The 24,654-nt window shown below is 40.9% G+C and overlaps 1 protein-coding gene across 2 annotated transcripts in view; it reads right to left on the minus strand.

Moving 5' to 3' along the window:
• opn3 (opsin 3) overlaps positions 1-24,335 on the minus strand; it is a 39,857-nt gene extending 15,522 nt beyond the window's left edge. For both annotated transcript variants that reach the window (XM_072267034.1, XM_072267033.1), the window contains exon 1: positions 23,989-24,335. In XM_072267034.1, the coding sequence (XP_072123135.1) occupies positions 23,989-24,298 (310 nt within the window). In that variant the 5' untranslated portion in view covers positions 24,299-24,335. The remainder of the gene's footprint in view (positions 1-23,988) is intronic.
• Positions 24,336-24,654: the final 319 nt, after the last annotated feature.

The following is a 24,654-nucleotide window of genomic DNA, read 5'->3' on the forward strand; positions in this document are numbered from 1 at the left end:
TATTCAGGGGTCTGCGCTACGTAGATCACAGCGACGGACTCGACTGCCTGATAGACTTGAATACTTGTTTTAAATATTGTCAGTCACTTCACCCTGTGGGACTCATTTTTTTTCTAAAAAGGAGGGGTGAATGCGGTAAACTATATATGGTTTACCACACCCTCCTCCTCTCAAATCTCTTACTAGCTCTTCTTTCAGTTAGTCCTGATGAAGGGTCTCAGCCCGAAACGTTGACTGTGCTTCTTCCTATAGATGCAGTCTGGCCTGCTGCGTTCCACCAGCATTTTGTGCGTGTTGCTTGAATTTCCAGCATCTGCAGATTTCCTCGTGTACTGCAATTGATTGCTGCCACAAAACAACAAATTTCATTAAATAATGCCAGTGATATTAAATCTGATTCTGATAGTCTGGCTTCCTTCTTGAGGTTGTGCTCATTAATTTTATAATATGAAAAGACAAATCCCAGTCAAACTAAGACCATGAGAAAGGGAAGCAGAATTAGGATATTTGGCTCAATTGAGTCTGCTCTGCCGTCTGATCATGGCTGATTTATTTTTCTCGTAGCCCCATTCTCCTGCTTTCTCCCTGTTAGTTTTGAGGTTTAAAATATATCCAACCTTACAATATTTCCAACAACTTGGCCTCCACTGCCATCTGTTGCAATGATTTCCACCAATTCACCATCCTCTGGATTGAATGGAGAGGTAAATGACAACTAGGCTGGAAAATCTGGATGGGGGGGTGGGGGGGCGGTGTTAATTTCTTCCCGGGATTCAAGGATATTACCATCTCAGGATACGGGCCAAATTTTTGAAGCTAACTAGATGAGAAGCTATTTTAATAAGCAGTTTGTCAACCTGTGGAATTCTGTATGACAGAGCAATGAAAGCTAAATTGTCAAATTTAAATTGATAGATCTCTAGTACAAAAGCCATCAAGGGAAATGAGAATAGGTATCAATACAGAGACAGGATTAGCTACAGTTGTACTGAATGATAGAGCTGAAAGGATCCATGTTCTAGATTTAAACAGCAAAAATCAGCACCAAAATCTGCTGTCCAAGAGCAATAGTGATGATTAGAAATTGCTGAATTTTTGTGGAAGCTATTAAGCACTTCACAACTTTCAAGGTGTCCTCATTACAAATACAGCAAGATCAGCACCCCTGCCCCTGACTTTGAAGAAATTCATTACACCAAATCATTTCTCCAGTTCTGTAAGGTCAGAAATCTCAATTACCTTATTTAATCCATACAGATGTAGTTCGACCAGCAGAGCATTTTCAATGGCTTCTGCTTACATTTGTAATATATTCTGTTTGTATCATTAATCCAAATACTAATTCTCCATGAAAACTCCATACACAAAGTTTTGGTCACCCAATAATACGAAGAATATCAAGGCTTTGGAGAGCGTGCAGAAGAGTATGAGGGTGTTGCCTGGATTAGAGATTGGACAAACTTTGGTCTTCTCTAGCATGGCAGAGGCTGAGGGAGATCTGGTAGAGGTGTACAAGAATATCAGAGGCATAGATAGAGTAGACAGACAGCATCTCTCCACCTCCCCTCCCCCCCCCCACACCCGACCCCATGGTTGAAATGTCTAATACCAGAGGGTATGAATTTAAGGTGAGCAGGGGTAATTTCAAAAGAGATTGAGGGGCAAGTTTATTTTTATATACACAGAGAGAGGTGGGTGCCTGCAGTGCACTGCCTGGGGTGGTGGTAGAGGCAGAAACATCAGATTTTCAAAAAGACATTTAGATAGGCACATGAATGTGAGGAAAATCGAAGGATACATAGAATATAGAATAGAACAGCACAGTACAGACATTGCGTAGGCACAAAAAATTGGTTAGCCATTTAATTACCAACTTAATTGGCTTGGCACAAGTGTGGGCTGAACAGTCTGTTCCTGTGCTGTACTGTTCTATGTACTGTGTTAGATTTGTTCACACAGCTAAAAATCTTTTAATGTTCTCTGCATCATTTTATGGGTGCAGCAAGTTAAGCATAGCATTGGAAATTTGAAAATTTTGAAGTGTTTCACAAGGTTCAAACACTCTCTGGAAGGTGCACAGAGGGAAAAAGTTTTGAATGTGTACCTCCAGCAATTACAACCATACAAATTTGGTGCAACAGCTCCCCCTAGCATCTCAGACAAGAATACATCAGCAGTTCAGTCGTTACTGACTCTTCAGGTCATCAGCTTCAAGGGAAAGGAAACTTCCTCTAAAGTTTAAAAAAAGGAAAGCACCTTCTCTCATCTTTTCATGTAAAGAATGTTTAAATTAAAACTGGTGAATGCAGGTTTTAAATTAAAACCTACATTCCAGAAGCCCAACACAGCACTAAATTGACTGCAGACATAGAACATAGAATAGTACAGCACAGTACTTCCAAAGCGTACCACCTCACACTTCTCCGGGTTGAACTCCGTCTGCCGCTTCTCAGACCACTTCTGCAACCTATCAATGTCTCTGCAATTTTCAATAATCCTCTACAGTATCTACAACACCATCAACCTTTGTGTTGTCTGCAAACTTGCCAACCCACCCTTCTACCTCCACATCCAGGTCGTTAATGAAAAAATCATGGAAAGTAGAGGTCCCAGAACTGATCCTTGTGGGACACCACTAGTCACAATCCTCCAATCCGAATGTACTCCCTCCACCACCACCCTCTGCCCTCTGCAGGCAATGAATAACTTTTCATAGATGTACAATGGAGTAACAGCAACCCAAAGATAGGCAGCAGAGCAAGAGGAACCTTGCACCAAATGCTGACTAATCCTGCAAGGTCCCCCCATGGACACAATTATATATTTCTGCCAAGTTTATTCCAAAGATGTGCAAACATGCTCTCCTTCCACATGCAAGTGAAACATCTTCACCAGTGCTGTCTTAAGCGGATATATAGCTAGGGTGCCCAAGACTTCTGCGCAGTACACATTTGTCAACGTGAAGCAAGAGCAAGTTTAAGTCTGGCGGGAGCAAAAGATGCTGGGAATGGCAAGGGTAGAGCATTGTGGAAGGGGTGTGGAACAGCTGGCAGAGGAGTGCTGGGGTGGGGTTTGGCACGGTGCAGATACACCCAGCCCTGAGACACCAGGGAAGGTCATCTGATTCCAAACAATTGGTTTATTGATCATTACAGAATGTCTGATTCTTCCTGCTCCCTCCCCTCTCCCTTCCCTTTCTCCCCCAACCACGATTCCTTTCTCCCTTCCTGACCAGTCCACGATAGAGATCCAGCAGAATAAAGTTTATCACTTGTACGTCACGAAATTTGTTTTTGTGTCAGCAGTACAGAAAACGACCACAGTACTGTGCAAAGGTCTTAGGTACCCTAGCTTTATATACAGTATGTGCCTCAAACCTTTGCACAGTACTGTAGCTCCAAATCCTTCCAGTATGCCTCATTAAATTTAACTCTCTAAAGGATGCCTTGGTAGAATCAAAGTCAGTGATTCATAAAGAAAGAAAAGCACAAAGAATAAATGGATGACAGATGAAATCAAAAATCTAATGGAAGAAAGGAGACGGAAGAAAGCAAATCCTATAGAATACAAGTCCTTCAACAAAAAAGTTAAAAGCTTATGTCAAAAAGCCAAAGAAGAATGGTTAAACCAGCAATGTGAGCAAATAGAAAGAATCCCTATTACTGATCCAAAAAGGGTACATCAACAAATCATGAATATCACTGGTAAAAAGCTCCTCTGTTCTTAAGGTGGATGTTTGAAAGCAAAGGACGGTACCATTATCATGGAAAAAGATGAGATTATGAACAGATGGACTGAGTATATTCAGGAATTGTTTGAAGACGATCGAGGCGAAAAAACAGAAATTAAGAACATTGAAGGTCAAAGTATTTTAAAATCTGAAGTTTGTAATGCAATAAATAAGATGAAGAAAAGGAAAGGCAGCAGGTCCTGATGAATTAGTAATAGAACAAATTATCACCCTTGAAGATCATGGAATTGAAAAACTTACTGATTTAATCAATGACATTTATGAGACTGGAATAATACCAGAAGAGAAGAAAAAAAACCCCAGTATTTATCACTCTTTCTAAGAAACCTGGAGCAAAAGAATGTGAATTACATAGGACCACTAGTTTAATGAGTCATATCACCAAGATACTTCTAAGAATTTTGATGACAAGAGCCAAAAGTAAGATACAAGCTGAAATAGGTAAAGAACATTGTGGTTTTGTGAAAGACGAAAGGTACAAGAAACACAATATTAGTGTTAAGTATACCACCAGAATGAGCTATTCAAGTGCAAAATAATTTGTTTGTTTGTTTTATCGACTACACAAAAGCAGTTGATAAAGTGAGGCACAATAAGTTATTTGAAATATTACAGAAAACTCTAGATCCGAAAGACCTCCACCTAATCAGAAATCTGTACTGGGAACAAACTGCCACTGTAAGAATAGATGGAGAAGTGAGTCAGTTTACGAAAATCAAGAGAGGCGTTAGACAAGGGTGTGTTTGCTCCCCTGATTTATTTAACGTGTACAGTGAAACGATATTACAAAAAATAAGAGACATCTTGGGAATCAAAGTTGGTGGTGAAAACATCAATAATTTCAGATATGCAGATGATACTGTGTTAATTGCAAGTACAGAGGAAGAACTATAAAACTTAATTGATATAATTGTTGAAGAAAGTGCAAAAATGGATCTTTCTATCGATTGCAAAAAGAGAATATATGGCGATATCCAAAAAGAAGGAGAATCCTATCTGCAGGCTGTAAATAAATGGGGAAGACAGATCTTTTGCTACTTAGGAAGCTGGGTGACATCAGATGGCAGGTGCGACATGGACATCAAAAGAAGAATAGGGATGGCAAAAGACACCTTTACGAGAATGGAGAGTATACTGACTAATACTAAACTAGGCATGACAACCTGCCTCAGAGTACTGAAATGTTATGTTTATCCCATTATGTTATATGGCTCAGAATGCTGGACAATATCTAGTAACATGAGGAAATGAATTGTAGCAGCAGAGATGTGTTTTTTGAGGAGGACGCAAAGAATATCATGGATGAAATGAATATCTAATGAGGACGTCATGAACAGAGCAAACACAAAGAGAAATAATGTATGAGATCATGAAAAGGCAACATAACTTCATTGGACATGTGATTAGGAAAGAGGAGTTAGAATGCACAGTAATTATGGGAAAGATTGAAGGGAAGAAAGCAAGAGGAAGACAAAGACAAATGATGATGGAGACAGCAGCCAGAGAACTGGAAATGAATACCAATGAATTGATCCACTTGACCCGAAACAGGAGTGTGTGGACCATGGCAGTCAAAGCTCAAACTGGGCACGGCACCTGATGATGATGATGCCTCATTAAATAGAGAAGCCCTAACATTTAACACGGCAAACATTCATTGAATAACAAGGGTTATGCAATTTTATCACCCTCAAGCAACATAAACAAAGACTTCCACACTAGCAGTTTTACCAGAGTCTTAGATAACACACTGGCCTGCATTCAAATTGAAAGTGATAATTATTATGCAAAAAGAAAAAAAATTCAAGCTCTCAGAAGTACATTTAGTCTGGTGGAAAATCTGTGCCAGTCACTGCACTAACTGAGAGCTGCCACTGCATCATTTCATACAACCTTCCCATCAGATTCCAACTGGATGATGAGAGTAGATTTCATTCATCCACCAGAATCAAACAAAGAATTTTGTCTAGACGAAGCTCGGAATCACTGGGTGGTGTTGTGTTCTTTATATTTATACATACCAGGGGTTACTAATAATGAATCATATTCTGGAAGACATAGAACTTTTATTTACAGCAACAACCAAACCACATTTCTTACAGTACCATATTCTAAATCATTCTATCATTTCTGCACATGCTCAGAACTCTCTCCAATCATGTTCTTACACATCATATCACCACATCTTCCTTTCTTTAAAAAGAAAAACAATTAGCAACATTGACCAGAGCAAATGCATAATTTAACATGTCTCGATCAGTCTCTCTGGGGGCTTACGAACACGAGTAGACCTTCTAAATGGTACACACAGTTCTTCTGTTTCATTGTTATTTCCATGTTTTGTCTGGTCTGCATCAGTTAAATGAAGCTCTGAAGTTGGCCCTTTCTTAAGGTCTGTGTGATTTCTTCTTAACACTGTTCCTTCTTCTGTTTGGACCATGTATGATCTGGGTTGTACTTCAGGTACTGTAGCTTTCTGGGTCCATGTGTTCATCTTGTCTTGTATCATTACTTCATCTCCTTGGTGCAGTTCAGGTAATGGACGAGAACATCTGTCAAAGTATGTTTTCTGCTTTGCTTTGTGTTCATCTTCCCACTTGTTCACCTTCCTCTTTTCTCAGAAGGCTCTCACCTATTGGCAGATTGGATCTCAAATGGCATCCCATCAAGAGCTGAGCAGGTGAAAATGCACATTCAAGTGGAGTACTACGATAGGCTAACAAAGCTTTATAAAAATCATCTCCACTATCTTTTGCTTTGTGCATCAGTTTCTTGATAATTCCTACTGACTTCTCAACTAATCCATTGGACTGGGGGAAAAATGGACTAGATGTTGTAGGAACAAAGCAAAATGTCTTATGCATTCACCATTGAATTGTGGACCATTGTCTGTGAAAATTTCATCAGGTACACCATGTCTGAAAAAAACTGATTCCATGCATGTAATTACATTCTCTGCAGTTGTTCTGCTCAGATCACACACTTCAGGATACAATAAGTAGTAATCTGTTATTAATAGATAATCTAGAATGTGGATGCAGTGGCTCCTTAGGGTTGCTAGGTTGGTATTTAAGGCATATTTGACAAGAAGACACCAATTCTGCAATTTCTTGATTCATCCTGGGCCAAAACATCACTTCTTGCACCCTTCTCTTACATTTTTCAATACCTAGGTAGCCTTCATGAATTTTCCCAAGCATTTATTTTCGGAGACTTTTAAGAATCACAATTCTACGACCTTTGTACAATATCCCATCCCAGAAAGTTCTGATCTGTGGTTCCAATATTCTTGTACTTCTGAGGTACAGTCATGCCTATTATCTGGCCATCCATCCATCACCACTTGTATTACCTGACTGAGAATTTTGTCCTCTGTCTCAAGACGCAGCAGTTTCAACTTTTCAGCAGAAACAGATACAGTCTCTATGATCATATCAACAAATGCCTGAACATCAACAGCTTCCCTGTGACTGTCTTTTGTTGTTGGATCCACAGCTCTGGAAAGTGTGTCAGCCGTGTACATGAATTTTCCAGGTGTGTATGACACATTCAATGCATATCTTTGCGATTTGATCATCATTCACTGAATTCGCAAAGGACAGTCGCTTGAAGGTTTGCAAAACAATGCAATCAGGGGCTTATGATCAGTTTCAACATCAATAGATTGCCCTGACACAAACTGATGAAATTTCTCGCAAGCAAACATAATGCTGAGCAATTCTTTTTCAATTTGGGCATACCTTGTTTCTGGATCAGATAATGAACAAGATGCACATGTCACTGGTAGCCATACCTTATCATGTTGCTGGAGTAATACTGCCCCTAAGCCTGCTTGAGATGCATCACATGAGATTTTGATGGGTCTCAGCATCATAGAATTTCCACACAGGTTCTTTAGTAAGCACTTTCTTGAGATTTTGTCATGCCTTCTCCTGTTCATGATTCCAGCTCCATTCATTTCTCTTTTCTGTTAGCTGCCTCAATGGAGCAAGATGTTCCAAAAGATTGGGCATGAATTTTCTCATGTAGTTAATCACCCCATAAACCTTTGAACATCCTTTTTACATTGCTGTCTTGGCATGTTCTCAATAGCAGAAATCTTCAATGGATCAGGACGCACACCCTCTTTGCTGATGATATCACCCACAAAGGTAAGTTCAGTCACTCCTAGCTGACATCTGTCTTTATTCAACTTCAGGTTTGCCTTGCGTGTTACCTCAAAGACTTGTCGGAGTCTGGCATGATGCTCTTGTTTAGATGATCCCCAAACAATAATCTCGTCAATGGAATTATCCAAACCATCAACGTGCTGATAGAGCATGTGAATGGTGTTATGGTACACTTCAGGAGCTGATGTTATTCCAAAAGGGAGCCTAAAAATACAGTATCTGGCAAAAAGAGTGTAAAGGTATACAACTTTGAACTCGGTTCATCTAGTTCAAGTTGCCAGAATCCAGAGGATGCATCTAGTTTACTAAAATACTTTGCATTAGCAAACTGTGACATAATTTCTTCATGAGTAGGCAATTTGAAATGCTCTCATTTAATGGCTCGATTCAAGTCTCTTGGATCTAAGCAAATCCTCAGTTTTCCATTTTCCTTATCAACACTGACAGGTGAATTGATCCATTCAGTCGGTTCATCAATTTTTTTCTAATGACTCCTAGCTGTTTCATTCTGTCAAGCTGTTTTCAATTGATGACGTAATGCAAAAGGTACTTTTCTACATGGATGTACTATGGGTGGCACTGTGTTGTCAATTTTAATCGTGCGCTCTCCTGGAAGACAACCAAGCCCTTTGAACAAGTCTTCATACTCTTTCATCAAGTCACTGTATTCTGACTATGTCACTGTCCAGGACTAAGACTCTTTTCACCAAATTCAGTCAGGCAGATAAACCTAGTATTGACTGTACATTCTTTGGCACCACCACAAATGAAAGAGTGTACACAATATTTTTGTGTGATACTTTTGCCACACATGTTCCTTTGACTGGAATGTCTGTACCTGAATACCCAGTCACTTTTATATTTGTCTTATGTAACTTTGGTCTTGGCTTTAATGCATTAAACTCAGATTCTGCAAGAACATTTACTTGTGCTCCAGTATTAAGTTTAAACAGAATATTGTTTTGGTTCACTTGCAATGGTCCAGTCATTCTTACTTTGTTTGTTTTCACAAAGCACAGCTATATAAAACTCAACTTCATTTCAAGCACTGCATTTACTTGTTTTATTTTCTTCCCACTTCTGCAACAGCGTGAAAAATGATTACTCTTACCACAGTCATTGCACATTTTCCCATACGCTGGACACTGCTTTGGCCGATTCTGCCGCCCACAGCAATCACATAGCTTTTTTCCCCCCTCAGATGACGTCTTGCTCTCTATTGGTTTTGTTGTCATTTTATTATTTTTTCTAATATGTTTGCACTCTCTTTATAGCGTCTACGTTGCAGCTCTCAATGAAAAGTTCTTTAGCCTGTGACATCATGCTTCTGAAGCTTTGCAGAACATCAAACCTTTTTTCAAGTCTAAGTCTTGTTCTTTTAACAGTCTCTCTCAGACCATTATCCCAAATGCCACAAACAATTCTGTCTTTAGTGAGAGAGTCTGTTAGTTCTCCAAACTCGCATGTTTTACTCCAGTGTCTCAACTCAGTAACGTATTGATCAATAGTTTCACCAGCTCTCTGCGCACATGTAAAAAATTTATGCCTTTCATACATCACATTACGCTTCAGTATACAAAATGTTTCAAATTTGTCCATTATCGATTCCAACTTTAAATTATCTCCATTTTCAAAAATAAAATGATTATATACCTCAATTGTGTCGTCATCTATTACGTGGAGTAGAAGCGCAGCTTTTGTTTTTTTCCAGTTTTTTATCCACTTCGATCGCCGATAAATACAGTTCAAAATGTTGCTTGAATCTTTTCCAGTTCTCAGCTACGTTCCTAGACAATTGAAGTGTTGGTGGAGGCTGCAAACCTTCCATTTGTAAAACTGTTAGCAAACACCAGAACAGTTTGAACTCTGTTTTTATCTTCAATTCTCCCGTGTTAGGAACGTATTTTTCTTCCAGACTGACTTCCGACACCATGTTGTGTTCTTTATATTTATACATTGTGACGGGGTCCTGAATTACCCCTAGGAACTGTACTTTTGGGGAGATGGGGGGGGGGAAAGAGATGCCCAACATAAACACCTTGTTAAAAAAAAGAGAAAGAAAGAGAGAGAGGCAAAGACTGCTCATAGCATGTTTATACTTTCTACAAGGACACTGCCTGCTTGGAAATTCTTACAGACAGGGAAGGGAGGAGCTGTTTGAGAGACAGTTGGTATTCAGCAGGGGGAAATAAATAGAAGGTCAGATGATAGACACATGATTTTGGACACTGAATGAGATTTGTTGTGCCCACAGAAAATGTAGGTTTTGGAGGATTGATTAGGCGGATCAATCAGTGGCTCTCGCAGTGTGAAAAGGGCGTGACCGGTGGGGAGTTATTTGTGTGTGCAACCCTCGCCTGGGTTGATAATTCCACCACAGAAGAATGGTCTCCTTTGTTGTGGTCACAGTCGATGACTTCTAAAGGATTTCAGAGGACAACGGGAAGACCGACGGTGTCAGCTCATCTGAAGACTCAAAACTCTCCCTGTCTCTCTCTCTCTCCATCACTACTCAACTCAATACTACGAACTGAACTGAACCTTACTCATCATCATAAGACTATCTATTTACCCCTAGACTGGAAGGAGCTTGATTTTTATATTATATATCATTGCTAACCTGTTTTATATATCTGATTTTATATTACTGTATTGCGTAGTTACTAATAAATAATATTAGTTAATAGCAATACTGGACTCCAAAGTGTTTTCCATTTCTGCTGCTTCTTTAACCCTTCACGGGGTACATGAAATCGTATCGTAGGTTACTAATAAAGAATTATATTCTGGAAGACACAGAACTTTTATTTACGGCAACAACCAAACCACGTTTCTTACAGCACCATGTTCTAGATCATTCTATAATTTCTGCACATGCTCAGAGCTCTCTCCAATCACATTCTTACACATCATATCACTACAGGTGGTATTGCTGTTTTCCTGTAAATGCATTGTCCAAAATATTTCACAGTCAAGTTAAATTATTGCCAGATGAAAGGTTGGAAGGTGCTTTTGAAAACAAGGCTGGCAATAAGGCTTGTGTATGGCATTTAGAAATAGGGAAGATAGAATATATTCAAAGGTGAAATTGCAAGTGTGATGAAAAATAACTACAGCAGCACAGGTACACAGCATTAGAGATAACATTCACGGGAACAAATTAAGCAAATAGAACTAAATCAAAGGAAGTCCATTGTCGTTCAAAATGGTCATAGTGTTGATATACTGTGGTAGTAATAGAGTTAGCAGCTTGGTACAATAACTAATGTTTGAAGGGAAGCAGCTTTTCTTGACCCGTGCTGAGAAACTTCAGGCTTCTGTACCTCCAGCTACGAGATGACATGGCCCAGATGGACCGGATATTTGATAATGGATGTTCCATTCTCGAGACAGTATTTCATGTAGATACTACTATTGTTCAGGAGGGATATGCCAGCAAAGTACCGGCCAAACTCCACTACTCTCCGCAGCTTCTTGCAAACCTACACATATGTATTGATATTCTAGAGCACGATGAAACCAGTACATGTACAAATGCTGGAGAATTCAGTGACATGCCAAGCCTTCTGAGAAAGTGAGGATGCTTGTGCACTTTCCTGGTAATTAGATCTGTGCGATGGGCTCAGAACTGGCCACCCAATATATTAACACCAGGAACCTAAAGCTGTAACCCTCTCCACCTCTCATCCTCAAATTTGCACTGTTGCATACTAATCTTCCTCCCATACCTGAAGTCAACAGTTCTTCAATCTGACATTGAACAAGAAATCGTTTACCAGCCCCACTCTATGCTGACTCATTATCAGCTCTGGTTCATCCAGTGGTGTCACTGGCAAATTTGTAAATGGCATTGGAGTTGTGCTCAGCCACAGTCGTGTATACAAGGAATGGAGCTGGAGGTCAGGCATGCAAACCTGAGGAGCACTTGAGTTGATAGGCAACAAAGGGATGTTACTGATTGATGTCTGCAGATGAACAAGGATCCAACTGTAGAGGGAGGGAAAAGGCCCAAGCCTCAAAAGTTGATGAATGTGGATGGGTTGATTGTGTTGAACACTGAGCTGTAGCCAATGAACAGCAGCCTGACGTACGAGTTTGTGTTGCAGATATGTTCCCGTAACAGATAGCAGACATTGAGCAACACTATTTGGTCACACTAGAACTCCATTTTCCTCAGCATAGGACAGAAGAAACTTCAACTCATCCCAGCATGAAGAACTTTTGAAAATAGCTACTGCAACCTTGAGATCAACAAGGTAATATTTAAGTGAAGTATTGACTTCTGATGACGAGGGTTGCTTTCGGTACCATTACATAAAATGATTCAATTCTCTTTGGGAAGATAATAAATATAGCAATGCTAAGGAGAAACAACAACTTGAAATGCCAGATACGAGTGCTAGCATAGCAGTTACGTTACTGGACTAGTTATCCAGAAGTGTGGACCTACAATCCAAAAAAAAAAAAAAGAGCTTACTTCTCACACAGAAGCAATGGAATTCAAATTCAGTGGAAAAAATCTGGTATAACTATCAGGGAAGATGATGATTGGAACTAGAAAAGAAGGATTTTAGGTAGATAGAAACTGTGGAGGGCAGGGAAGGGGAGAAGATAGACGACTAAATAGATTAAGTGCGTGGATAATGGGCAGGTGGAACTTGATATGAAGGGGAAAGAAAGTGGATAACAAAAGGTTGGAGTTGGAAGAGGGTGTGTACGAGAACCTGGATGGATCTGATGAAGACAATGGAATATAAGGGATACAGGTTACTCGAAAATGGGAATTCAATATTCATGCTGTCAGGATGTAGACAACCCAAAGTACGAGGTGCTGTTCTTCTAGTTTGTGTTTAACCCAACCTGGCATTGGGGAGGACAGCACAGATATGTCTCTGTGGGTCCTCCTCAAATTTGTCAGTGGTAATTCATGTTGAACTAACAATCAACAATGATATGCAGAAACAGTATTGGAACATGGGACCAGAATGTACTCTGCCTTCAAACATGGGCTGATAGTACTGTCATTGACTAAGCTGGCTGACTCCTGTCTGCCAGATTGGCAGGTGGTGAGGAATAAACATACTTCACCAACTGTGATATCCACCCACTGGTAAAAGTGGCCAAATTTCCAGAGGGGAAACCGTCCCACTTACATGCAAGGGCACCAACATGGTGCAGTACAAAATAATAATCAAAAGAGATAGACTAGCCACAGATTTGGCAGTTCAAAACTGGGCATCAATAGACCATGAACAGCAGGATAAGGGTACATTACTGTAATTTGTAATCTTACGGCCCACACATTTCTCACTCCCACAAAAAACAATTGTCTTTAATTTAGTAATGACTACTGCATAATTACTGGGAAATGTGGTAGGTTGGCATCACCTCTGAAAAGGAGATGCCAACCTACTGAAGCTTACAGGCAGGCTTAACAGCAGCATGCAACAAAGAAAGCCAAGCAATCCCACAGATGATGGATCAGATCAATGTTCTGCAGTGCCATCGGATCAAATCATAAACTATAGTGGAGCAAGAGGCTGCAAGAACAGTTCCATCATCCACATATACATGCAAAAAGACTGAAGCATTCAGATCATGCTCAGCCAGAAGAACAGATGGATGAACCATCTTAGCTTCCCCTCATCTCATCCCTACAATCCTCACCATCACAGAATCATGTCATCATGTCAAGCTGATTCACCATGTGAAGCAGCTTGCTTCAATAGATACAAAGGCTCCTGGACCAGACAGCATTCCGGTTGTAGTACTGAAATTCAGTACTACATTGGAAAGCTGCCCAAATAAGTCTCATTTACAAGAGACAGGACAATTCCAATCCAGATAATTACCACACTAATCAGTCTGCTTATAATCAAAATGATGGACATACCATCAATAGCACTACCTAGTGGTAATTGTTGAATAAATAACCTGCTTGATGATATCCATTGAATGTTTACTCAGAACCACTCAGCTCCAGATTTCGCAACATTGCTCCAGGCAGACTGAAGCCGAGTTTCAGAAGCAAAGCTGAATTTGATAGTGTAGCATGAAGGAACCTTGGAAAATGGCAAAGATCAATAAGTATCAAGGAAACAACACTCCATTGGTTAAAATAATACCAAGCACAGAAAGATTGTTGTGGATTTCAAAGGTTAATCATCCAGTCATAGGATATCCTCGGGGGAGTGTGCAGTTAACTTCAACTCCATATCATCAGGATGCTCATTGATAATTGCATAATGATGGATTTCATTCACATCTTCGCAAACGAATAGCTTCATGTCTACACACAGCAAGAACAGGGCATCATTCAGACATGGGCCAAGATGTGTCAAGTGACATGGAAGCCAAAGTAGTGGCAAGTAATGACCACCTCCACGGAGGAAGTCTGACCACCTCCACTTGATATTCAATGACTTCTCATCACTGATGGAAACAGTGGCCATCAATTCAGAAACTATCACACAACTATATACATACTGTGTCTGGATCAGAAGGTCAGAGGCTGGGCAAATCTCATTCTACATTCTAAATCCTTTCCACCTTTCACAAGGCACAAGCCTGCTGCAATGGAATATTTTCCACTTGCCTCAACAAGTGCAGCAGCAACACCAATCCTAACCTAACTTCATAAAATAGACTGCATTCTGCTTCCTAAACATTAATTCCCTCTGCCACTGGCACACAATAACTACAAGCAGGATATACATGGGAGTACCATCACCCAAATGTTCCTCCTCATGTCACATACCATTCCAGCATGGAAATAGATCAGTTGACCTTTGCTGTGTCAGTTTTCACAATGGTTCAAAGTGAGGACTCACCGGCATCCTCAAGGTCAATTTACTGTGGAAGAAATGTGGTTCTATTATGGTTATCAACTCCCCTACAACAGTGAATGAAATGGAATTACAGTATAGATGTTTAACTGTTTGCAAAACTAAATATACTAGTGTGGCGACCCACTTTCTGGCACACACGAACCGGCTCACAACAGCGCGCGCAGGCAGAGGGCCGGCCCCAAAAAGGGCGCCAGGCCATCTTCACCAGCAGGGGGAAAATCCCACGCGCGGAAAGGGTCTGAGAATATGCATTCCCCGCAGCAGTCCCACCCCAGGGAGGGCGGGAACGGGAAGGCTTTAAAGCAGGCCGCGAAGTCTGAATAAACCTCTTTCATCACAACTCCATCTCACCGACTCCGTGTGGTTATTCTAGCGCTGTGTGTAGCACACCGCTACACTAGGACAAATAGATACTCTAAAGAGTCCCATTCCATAAACATCATAGTATTTGGCCATATTCATGTGGTCATTATTGCATCTAGAAAGTATGACCCAGTATTAGAGGATACGCATGCAATGTTCCCTCTAATTCGTAATGACCTGTGTGTGCAAAAATTATGCTGTGCAATTTTTTGCCCAGTGGCAACATGTGCACACTGAATATTTTTTTCAATAAAAACAGTACAAATAAACCAGTTCTGAAAATCTGCAGACAAATCATTGCAAAATTCATGTTGTCAAAACACTCCACATCAGAAACTGGAAAAGGAAGTGTGATTGTGTACGATTGTGAAATATACTTAACATGCAAACGAGGTAGAGGGTGACAGCTTTTTGTGCACAGTTTAACTTCCTTTCTGCCCTAGTAGCAAAAGATGTGTGTGTACGCATGCACCTTAGAGGGAGCATTGTACACATGACATACAACTAATGAGCACATCTACTGCAAGAAATTCAGAGCACAAGATACATGGAATTCACTACTAAATTCAGGCTGGAACAGGGAGATGTTGGATTAAGTATCAAATGATAAAATGCTATTCTTACCACAGTATCACAAGACATAGAATAATTAGGCCATTCAGCCCATTGTGTCTGCTCCACCATTCCATCATAGCTGATATACTATCCCTCTCAACTCCATTGTCCTCACCTCTCCATGCAACCTTTGATACCCTGACAAATAAATAGCCCATCAACTACAACTTTAAATATACCCAATGAATTGTCCTCCACAGTCATTTATTGCAATAAATTCCGCAGATTCACCACCCTCTGACTAAAGAACTTCCTCCTCATCTCTGTTCTGAATGGATGTCCCTTTATTCTGAGGGTGTGTCCTCTGGTCGTAGACTCCACGACAACAGGAAACATCCTCTACGTTCACTCAATCAAGGCCTTTCAATATTTGATAAGGTTCAATGAGCTCACCCACCTCATATTCTTCCAATCTGCAGCAAGTACAGGCCAGAGCCATCAATTGCTCTCTATACATAATCCTCTCATTCCTGGAATCATTCTCATGAACTTCCTCTGGACCCTCTCCAATGCCAGCACACATTTTCTTAGATAAGGAGCCCAGGACTGCTCACAGTACTCACCAAATGCAGCCTGACCAGTGTCTTATAAAGGGTCAGTAACAATAAAGTTTTGCATTTTTCTTCTTCTTTGATCAATACTTGTCAACTTCTGAACATGCCGTTTCTTCCATAATAATTCTGGGTCTCATCTTCCGCTGGGATACCAGTGCTCAGTGCGGTATAAAGGTGGCCTTTATACCTAGCAACTGGTCTTTAGACTGTGGAAAGAAACCAGAGTACCCGGAGGAAATCCACATGGTTATGGAGAGACCACAAACTCCTTAAAGACAGCAGAGAGAATTGAATCCGGGTTACCATTACGAGTTAACCACTACACTACCCTACCGCCCTATTTATCCCAGCCATGAACCTTAGCAGCCTCTATCTTCAACACAATTTACATTTTTAGATTAGATTAGATTCAACTGTATTGTCATTGTGCCAAGTATAGATACAAAGCCAATGAAATGCATTTAGCATCTGACCAGAAGTGCAAAGAATAGTGTTATTTACAAATAACTGCGAATAAAAAAAGTGCTACAGCACACAAATATAAAAGTACTGAGACAGTGCAATACGGATGCAATACTGCTTAGCGTTGTGATGAGAGGTTCAGTAGTGTCACAGCCTCAGGGAAGAAGCTCTTCCTGTGCCTGCTGGTGCGGGAGTGGAGTAAAAAGCCCATGGTTAGGGTGAGATGCATACCTGATAATGCGTTTCACCCTGCCCAGGCAACGTTTATGGTAGATGTTCTCATTGGAGGGCAATTGGGTGCCGATAATCCGCTGGGCAGTTTTCACCACATGCTGGAATGCTTTGTGGTCCGATACGGGACCCATCATTGTGTAATCAGACTTCCAAACTGTGCCTTGTAAGGCGTGAAAATGCCTGACGCAGGCCTCTCATGTTCTGAGTCGACGCTCCCTCCCCTGTGTAATCAAGTGCAATAACCATCTTTTATGTCTCCATCCAAGTCTCCATACAAATTGCAAAAAATAAAAGGCTCCGCTGATCTCTGTGGTACACCACAAATTCATTAATCTTAAGCAGAAAAAGACACTTTTGTCTACTCTGCTTCCTGAGAACCAGCCATATTTCTACCCATGACAATGTTACCTTCTACAACTAGAGATATCATTTTCCACAACTCCTGATACAACAATTATCCAATTCTCTTCTGGAGATCCATGTATGGAACAACCATTGGTTTTCCTTATCCACAACAATTTTCTTCCACAAAGAATTCCAATATTGATTAAATACAATTTACTTTCACAAGGGAATGTTAATTTTGCCTAATTACCATCTTGTTGCCACAGCATGTTTAATATCAGTTTCTAGCATTTTCCCTCATGATGGATTCATGAGGCATGACTGCCACTGGTGGACCAACGAACATGGGGAATAATTAGGGCTAGGAGTGGGAGAGTGCAAATAAATGATGCCTGGAAGAGGTTAGAACGTAGGCAGCTGCAGGGCTGCACTGGGCAGGGACAACTTGAATAGAAAGGTTAAGGAAAATGTAAGGTGTTGCTTATCCATTCAATGCTTGCTTGCTGATGTCATCAGCTCGAGAGGGAATGGCTGTTATTTAATAACTCAGTTAAGCATGCACAAGATTTAGTCATTTAGATTTGAGCCGGGGTTCCCAAGGTGAAGCCCAAGTGTGCTGATTTAGCAATGGAGTCCTCATTCATTTGGTCTTAGACCCAAGGGCTGGATCTCAAAGGAAATTGCAGTATCACAGTAGCATTACAAGTGCACATATATACAAATACAGTATTAGAGAAGCAAAGAAGAATAAAAGAAAAAAGTTACCTCAGACAGTCTAACGGGGGGGGGGGGGGGGGTAATCACTTCCCCGGCTATAGGTTGACTCATCATAGAGCCTAATGGCAGCGGGTAAGAATGACCTCATATAGCGCTCTTTGGAGCAGCACAGTTGTCTTAGACTATCACTAAAAGTGCTCCGTTGTTCAGCCAAGGTGGCATGCAGAGGTTCAGAAACATTGTCCAAAATTGGCAGGATTTTCTGTAGGGTCCTTTGTTCTACCACAGCCTCCTGTCTGACCAGTTTGACTCCTATAACAGAGCCAGTCATTCGAATCAGTTTATTGAGCCTGTTGGCATCACCCATGTTGATGCCATTGCCCCAGCACTCCACTGCATAGAAGATTGTATTGGCGACAACAGACGGGTAGAACATGTGAAGGAGATGCCTGCATACTTCAAAGGACTTCAGTCTCCTCAGGAAGCAGAGGTGACTCTGGCCCTTCTTATACACAGCCTGTGTTGGTACTCAACTCAAGTCTGTCATCCAGGTACTCGTAGGTCCTCACTACATACATAGCCTCACCATCAATAGTAACAGGGAGCAGTGCAGGTTTAGTCTTCCTAAAGTCCATCACCATCTCCTTTGTCTTACTGAGCACAGTAGTTCCTCGCATCCAGAACTTCTCAGGATGCCAGGAACTGACCCAAATTAATGAGCTGTTAAATACACTTGCCAGATCATCCTTCCAACTGCTTACTATCTTTTTAACCAGCTGTGTTTGATCAAGAGCAGGAGGTAGCTGTCAGCATTGCCCATTAATCAGCATTGCAGGTTGTTTGCTGTATTTTTTTTGTTGTACTGTGCATGCGTTTCTGTTTGTTACATTCTTTCCCAAGACAATTCACCTTAAAAGTGCATCAAATGTCATTTTAACTGCAGTGGCTCATATGGCATACTACAGACACAGACCATGTCTGGTTAGACTTGTAAATATCCAAGACAAATCAACAGCTTCTGTTTATCACTTCAGTGATGGAAGTAATATGCTCAAAATAAAGAATAATTGTGACAATGAAAAGGGATTATATGTAATCTTGACATAGAATAGAATTGTACAGTGAACACTGATCAGGGCAATTTGATTAGATGGCTAAGAGTACAAGGAATAACAAAATCCTTACTTTGTCCTATTCTACCAACATGCCTGTTCCTAAATTGTTTAAAAATACTCTTTGTCTAGCCCAGAGGTTCCCCAACCATCATTATGCCATACACCAATACTATTGAGCAAGAATTCCTTGGACCCCAGGTTGGCCACCTCTGATCAATCCCATTGATCTTCTCCTAACACTAGGGTGCCTACAACTGCTCTGCTGGCATTACATTCCCAACCACACATAGGTTCGGGGTATCATTTATGTACCAAAGTACATTTTATAGCTCTTCCCCATTTTATGGTGATCCACTTCGTTTTCTTTGACTGTATCCCATTCTGAAGACCAATCCCAGGGGAATTTTTCCACCACATCATGCAATCCTCTGCCCTTCAGGACTTTATGTGCTTTCAATCTTCGTAATTGTCAGTGATCTGTGCAATCTTTGCTTTACAATTCAAGCATTGAATTTAACCCTGGATTCTTTGACGGAGAACATAGAACATAGAACATAGAAATCTATAACACATTTCAGGCTACTTGGCCCACAATGTTCGACCATGCAACTCTAGAGACTGCCTAGAATTTCCTTATCGCATAGTCCTCTATTTTTTGAAGCTCCATGTACCTATCTAGGAGGCTCTTAAAAAAAAGCCCTATTTATTCACTTCCACCACTGCCACTGGAAGTGCATTCCACGCACCCAGCACTCTCTATATAAAAAAAACTTACCCCTGATATTCCCGTGGTACCCATTTTCAAGCACCTTAAAACTATGCCCCCTCGTGTTAGCCATTGCAGCCCTGTGAAAAAACTTTTGGCTATCAACACGATCAATGCCCCTCATCATCTTATTCACCTCTCATCCTCTGTTTCTCCAAGGAGAAAAGACCAAGTTCACTCAACTTATTCTCATTAATTACGTCCTCCAATATAGGCAACATCCTTGCAAATCTCCTCTGCACTCTCTATTTATGATGTCTCCTCAATTTCCTGCTTACTATCATTACATGCACATCCAGGCTTTCATCACTGGTTTTCCTTGCATCATGTACATTTTGAAGACCATGCTGGACTCCTCCTCCTCCTATCCCTCCAACTACCCCATTGTCCCGGATGCATATATAGCTCAAATAAGCCGACATCACCCTCCGAATGGCAAAGTGATTCCGTCCTTTCAATTCAAATCTCTCTTCAATCGTCTCATCCTGAATACTTGCAGGGCTTTTGGGAAGAGTTGAGTGGAGAAAAGTAGCTTTAAACTCATTCCCATTCAACCTACCCTCACCTGTACTAATGTGCATTCTGCAACAAGATCAAACTATTGCTATTGCAGCCTACATTTCCCTCTAGTTTAGCAGAATTGGTCATCTGTGAATGTCCTGCCATTTCACCATCCTTCTACGATTGCATCATCATGAATTTGATGGACACCTACCGAAGGTGTGATAGTATCTCCAATCCCCGAGCCCCAATCCCTTCTTCAAATTAAGCTACCCTATCTGGCTACATATACAATTATAATTTGATATTTCCACTGATTCCAAAGTACTTTCTTCTTCTTGAACTTCTCAATGTTCCACACCTCTCATGGTTAAAATCCTCACCCTCTCCCGTCCAAGAACTATAAAAATTGATTCCCCAAGATATTTCTTTTTCATTGTTGCTCTGTTACAGGAGCAAGCTGAGTATTCCTATCAATGACTGTTCAGTGTTCAAGAGATCAAGAGTAATGTGTCTGAAAAGAGTACATTTCTAGTCTAAAATGTGCCCGACTCCATATTGCTTCCTTTGGCAAACTGCTATTCTGGTTCAGCAGTTAGAAAGTATCAATTCCTCCCCACTAGTGACATGGGAAGTGCGTGACACTTTGGAAGGAGGGATAGGACACAATTACCAGCCCAAATTTCATTTAAACTTCATTTAGATCTTCCCCCCTACCCCCACAATTATTCTTGACACCAAGTAACTTCAACTTTTGTCACCATGTTACATTTTATTTCACTGCCAACCTATTATTCCACGATCCTTCCCCAGAAACTTAACCAGGATTGCACTAACCCACAGTTACCTGTAACAGAACACCATCTTCAATTATTTCCTTGTACAATTTTACAAGCATATTCTCTCTGAAGCAAAACCACAACTCCATCCAGGTTCAATTAAAGCTAGACTTTCAAAATACCAGCTGTCTGGTCTTTAGCCATCCATCCATCACAGTTCTGCAGCGATCATTCTACTTAGCCATGCCCTCCCTCCACATCTCTGAAGCTCCAATCCCATTACCCATGCCATTGCCCCAGCCTTGGCAGAATCATTATTCCAGTTCACCGGTTCAAAAGATGCAGATGAATGGATTCAGCAGCATAATTGTTTTAACTATTTACTATTACACTACTTCTTGAACATCGCAATGTTCCAAACCTCTCATGGTTAAAATCCTCACCCTCCTCTGTCCAGGGACTATTGTAATTAATTCACCAAGATATCTTCACTTCATTGGTGCTGTAATAGGAGTAAGCACTGGGCTGATATCTGAATCATAATCAAATTTTGTTCTAATGGCAGACTATTCCAGAATCATCCTGAATTACAAATGTTACTCCTAGATTTTTTTCCCTTACTGGAAATACCCTCAAATGTCTGTCACAGCTCTCTTCAGACCTCAAATCCAATAGAAAGAACCAGTACATTATGTCACTGAAGACTTGAAGCACTAGCAGCTTTGGGAACACTAAACTTACTTGGCTCTCCACACTCTTTCATCCAGGCTCCAAAGTAACCTTCTTAAATTCCTTCCCCATCTAAAATTCAGCTCATGCTGAAATCCCCCTTCTTCTTAGTCCTCTCCCAAAACAAAAATTATAATCATCCACTTTTCCTCCTGTAGTCTTTATGGGAGCTTACATTGTTAATGGTTCTCTCTCCTTCCAGAAATAACAGTTGACGTCAGAGCTCTGTACAAACCATTGATCTATTTACAAAATGCCTTGCCATCTCCAAGCTCAATTTTCTCCCCTTAGGCATATATCACCTCTTGAGATCCATAACCGGTCATTCTTGCAGACATGTTTAAATACCTTCAGTCAGGATTATTCCCAGTTACAGCACTGAAATTTAATCATAAATCATTGAGACTATAAAAGGACAATCCCTCCCATCTCCTCTCCTGGCCTGCTACAGTACGTAATACCATTGACAACACTACTCTTCAAAGTGACCTCAGGATCCAATTTTACGAGTTGGACACAGTTTGTTTCCAGTTCTGGCTACATTCCCACCTGTAATTGCTTCTTTTCTAGGTGCAAATGTAGTTGAGGAAAAAACATACATTGGGCTTTATTACAACACACCCAAAATGCTGGAGGAACTCAGCAGGCCAGGCAGCATCTATGGAAAAGAGTACAGTCAATGTTTCAGGCTGAAACCCTTTATTACAAAGGTTTTGATGTTTAAGAATAGAGTTTTTGTGTAGGGTGTCAGTGAGCGTACGAGGAATGCTGTGCTGAGTTATGGTCCCCTAAACAAAAATGCAGAAATCATTAAGCCAATCTAAAGGAGGCTTGGGAATAAGACTGCACTATGAAGAGAGGCCAGTCTGTGTGAGATGGTATTCTTTAGGGGTTAAAAGAATAAGGGGTGACCTTTTTGAAACACTCAAATTCCTAATGGATCTTGACACGGCAGATTGAGATGTTTTCACTTGGGGGAGAATCACAAACAAAGGTGGTTAAAGTTGGTCACTTAAAACAGAAGAGCAGAAATTTTGCTCTGAGGGTAGTGATTGCCTGGAATTTTCTCCCTCACTGGATGCTGGAGGACCAATATTCAAGGTGGAAATAGATAAATGTTTCAAACGATCAAAGAATAGAGTGTTATGGGGAACTTGTACAGACAAGGAGTTGACACCAGCAGATATCTACCATAATCTTATAGAATGCTGGATGCCTGGAGGCCTAGGCCTGCTCCCAGTTTGTGTTTGTTGAGCATGGTTAACCTTAATAATTTTAACATTGCAGGAGTGCCTTCATTTGCCAATTTCCTCCTTCAAGTCATGCCACAAAATTTGCCTCTATTTTCATCTCTCACTTGTCTCATGTCAACAAGGATTCTGTCAAATGCCACAAGTTGCCTTACAATGCTAAAGTTGCTTCAGGAGTCATAGTTAAATATAACATAAAAACAGGCTCTCCAGCTCAATTCATCCATACCAAACATATTACTCATCAAATTAATCCCATTTGCTGCATTTGGGCTATATCACTCTTATCCATGTATTTACTCAATATTTTATTAGCAACATATCCGCCTTTGCCATTTTCTCTGGCAACTCTTCACAAATAGGTACACACCACCACTTCTGTGAAATTGCTGCCCCACAGGTCCCTCCTGAATCTTTCACCTTAAACCTATGTCTTCTAGTTTTTCATTCCTTACTTATGAAGTTGGGAATAAAAAAAAACGTGTCCATACAGTATTAAGTTTGATGTATCTCTGACCATCGGGAGATGAACCATAATTTAAGCAGATGTCCCAAAAAAGCAAGGTGCACAGAATGGTTTCCTAGTAATGGAAGGTGACAGACCCCAGTTCCTCTCTCTATAGATGCCAGCTGATCCACAGGGAGTTTCTGTTGCTAACCCAGGTCTTCTGCTGCACACAATCGGCGACACCACCGCAGCTTTTCTGAAAATGTCCCCTGAATAAGAGGGTCGTCTCCAATGGACTTCCTACCACCGTGGAGGGGATGGAAAGGGGATAAACGCACTCACCAAACAGACTGTTGCTGAAGCCATCCCAGACGCAAGCACCGTTATCCCAAATCCATCGCTCTTTTACACAGGAGATCAAGGTAAAGAAAACTCCGAAGATCGACAGCAGCAAGTCACTGATGCTGATGTTCACGAGGAAGAGGTTGGAGGGGCTCCTGAGCCTCTGAAATTTGCAATAAAGCACCAGCATCAGGAGGTTGTTACAGAAGCCCACGGCACCTATCGTGCCCACAATGACCGCCAACAATTTGTAAGTGCCGGAGCTGAAGAGCTTTCCCTCCTGTGCGTCAGTGTTGTTCGCCGAATTCATCGCTGCCTGATGTCTGACTGCGACATGCTGTGTGCTCGATGTGCAGGCAACCTCTAAAAAGATTCAGGAAGTGAGCTGTATGATATGTAATCTGAACTACAGACAACGACGAGCCAGTCGTGTGCTGTTGGAACCACTTCATTTAAATTCGGGCTGGTAATTTTGCCCAATCTCTCCTTCCTAAGAGTCATGCACTTTCCACGTCACCAGTGAAAAGGGAGTGGAGATGATTCTGATTGCTGAGCCAGAATAGCAGTTTGCCAAAGGAAGGAATATCGACTGGGTCATGTTTCAGACTACTTTTCAGTTATGTTATCCTTAATTTTATTCACACGGTGACTGTATGTAACGAGAAT

This window comes from Mobula birostris, chromosome 8, assembly GCF_030028105.1.
Source record: "Mobula birostris isolate sMobBir1 chromosome 8, sMobBir1.hap1, whole genome shotgun sequence".
Lineage (NCBI taxonomy): Eukaryota > Metazoa > Chordata > Chondrichthyes > Myliobatiformes > Myliobatidae > Mobula > Mobula birostris.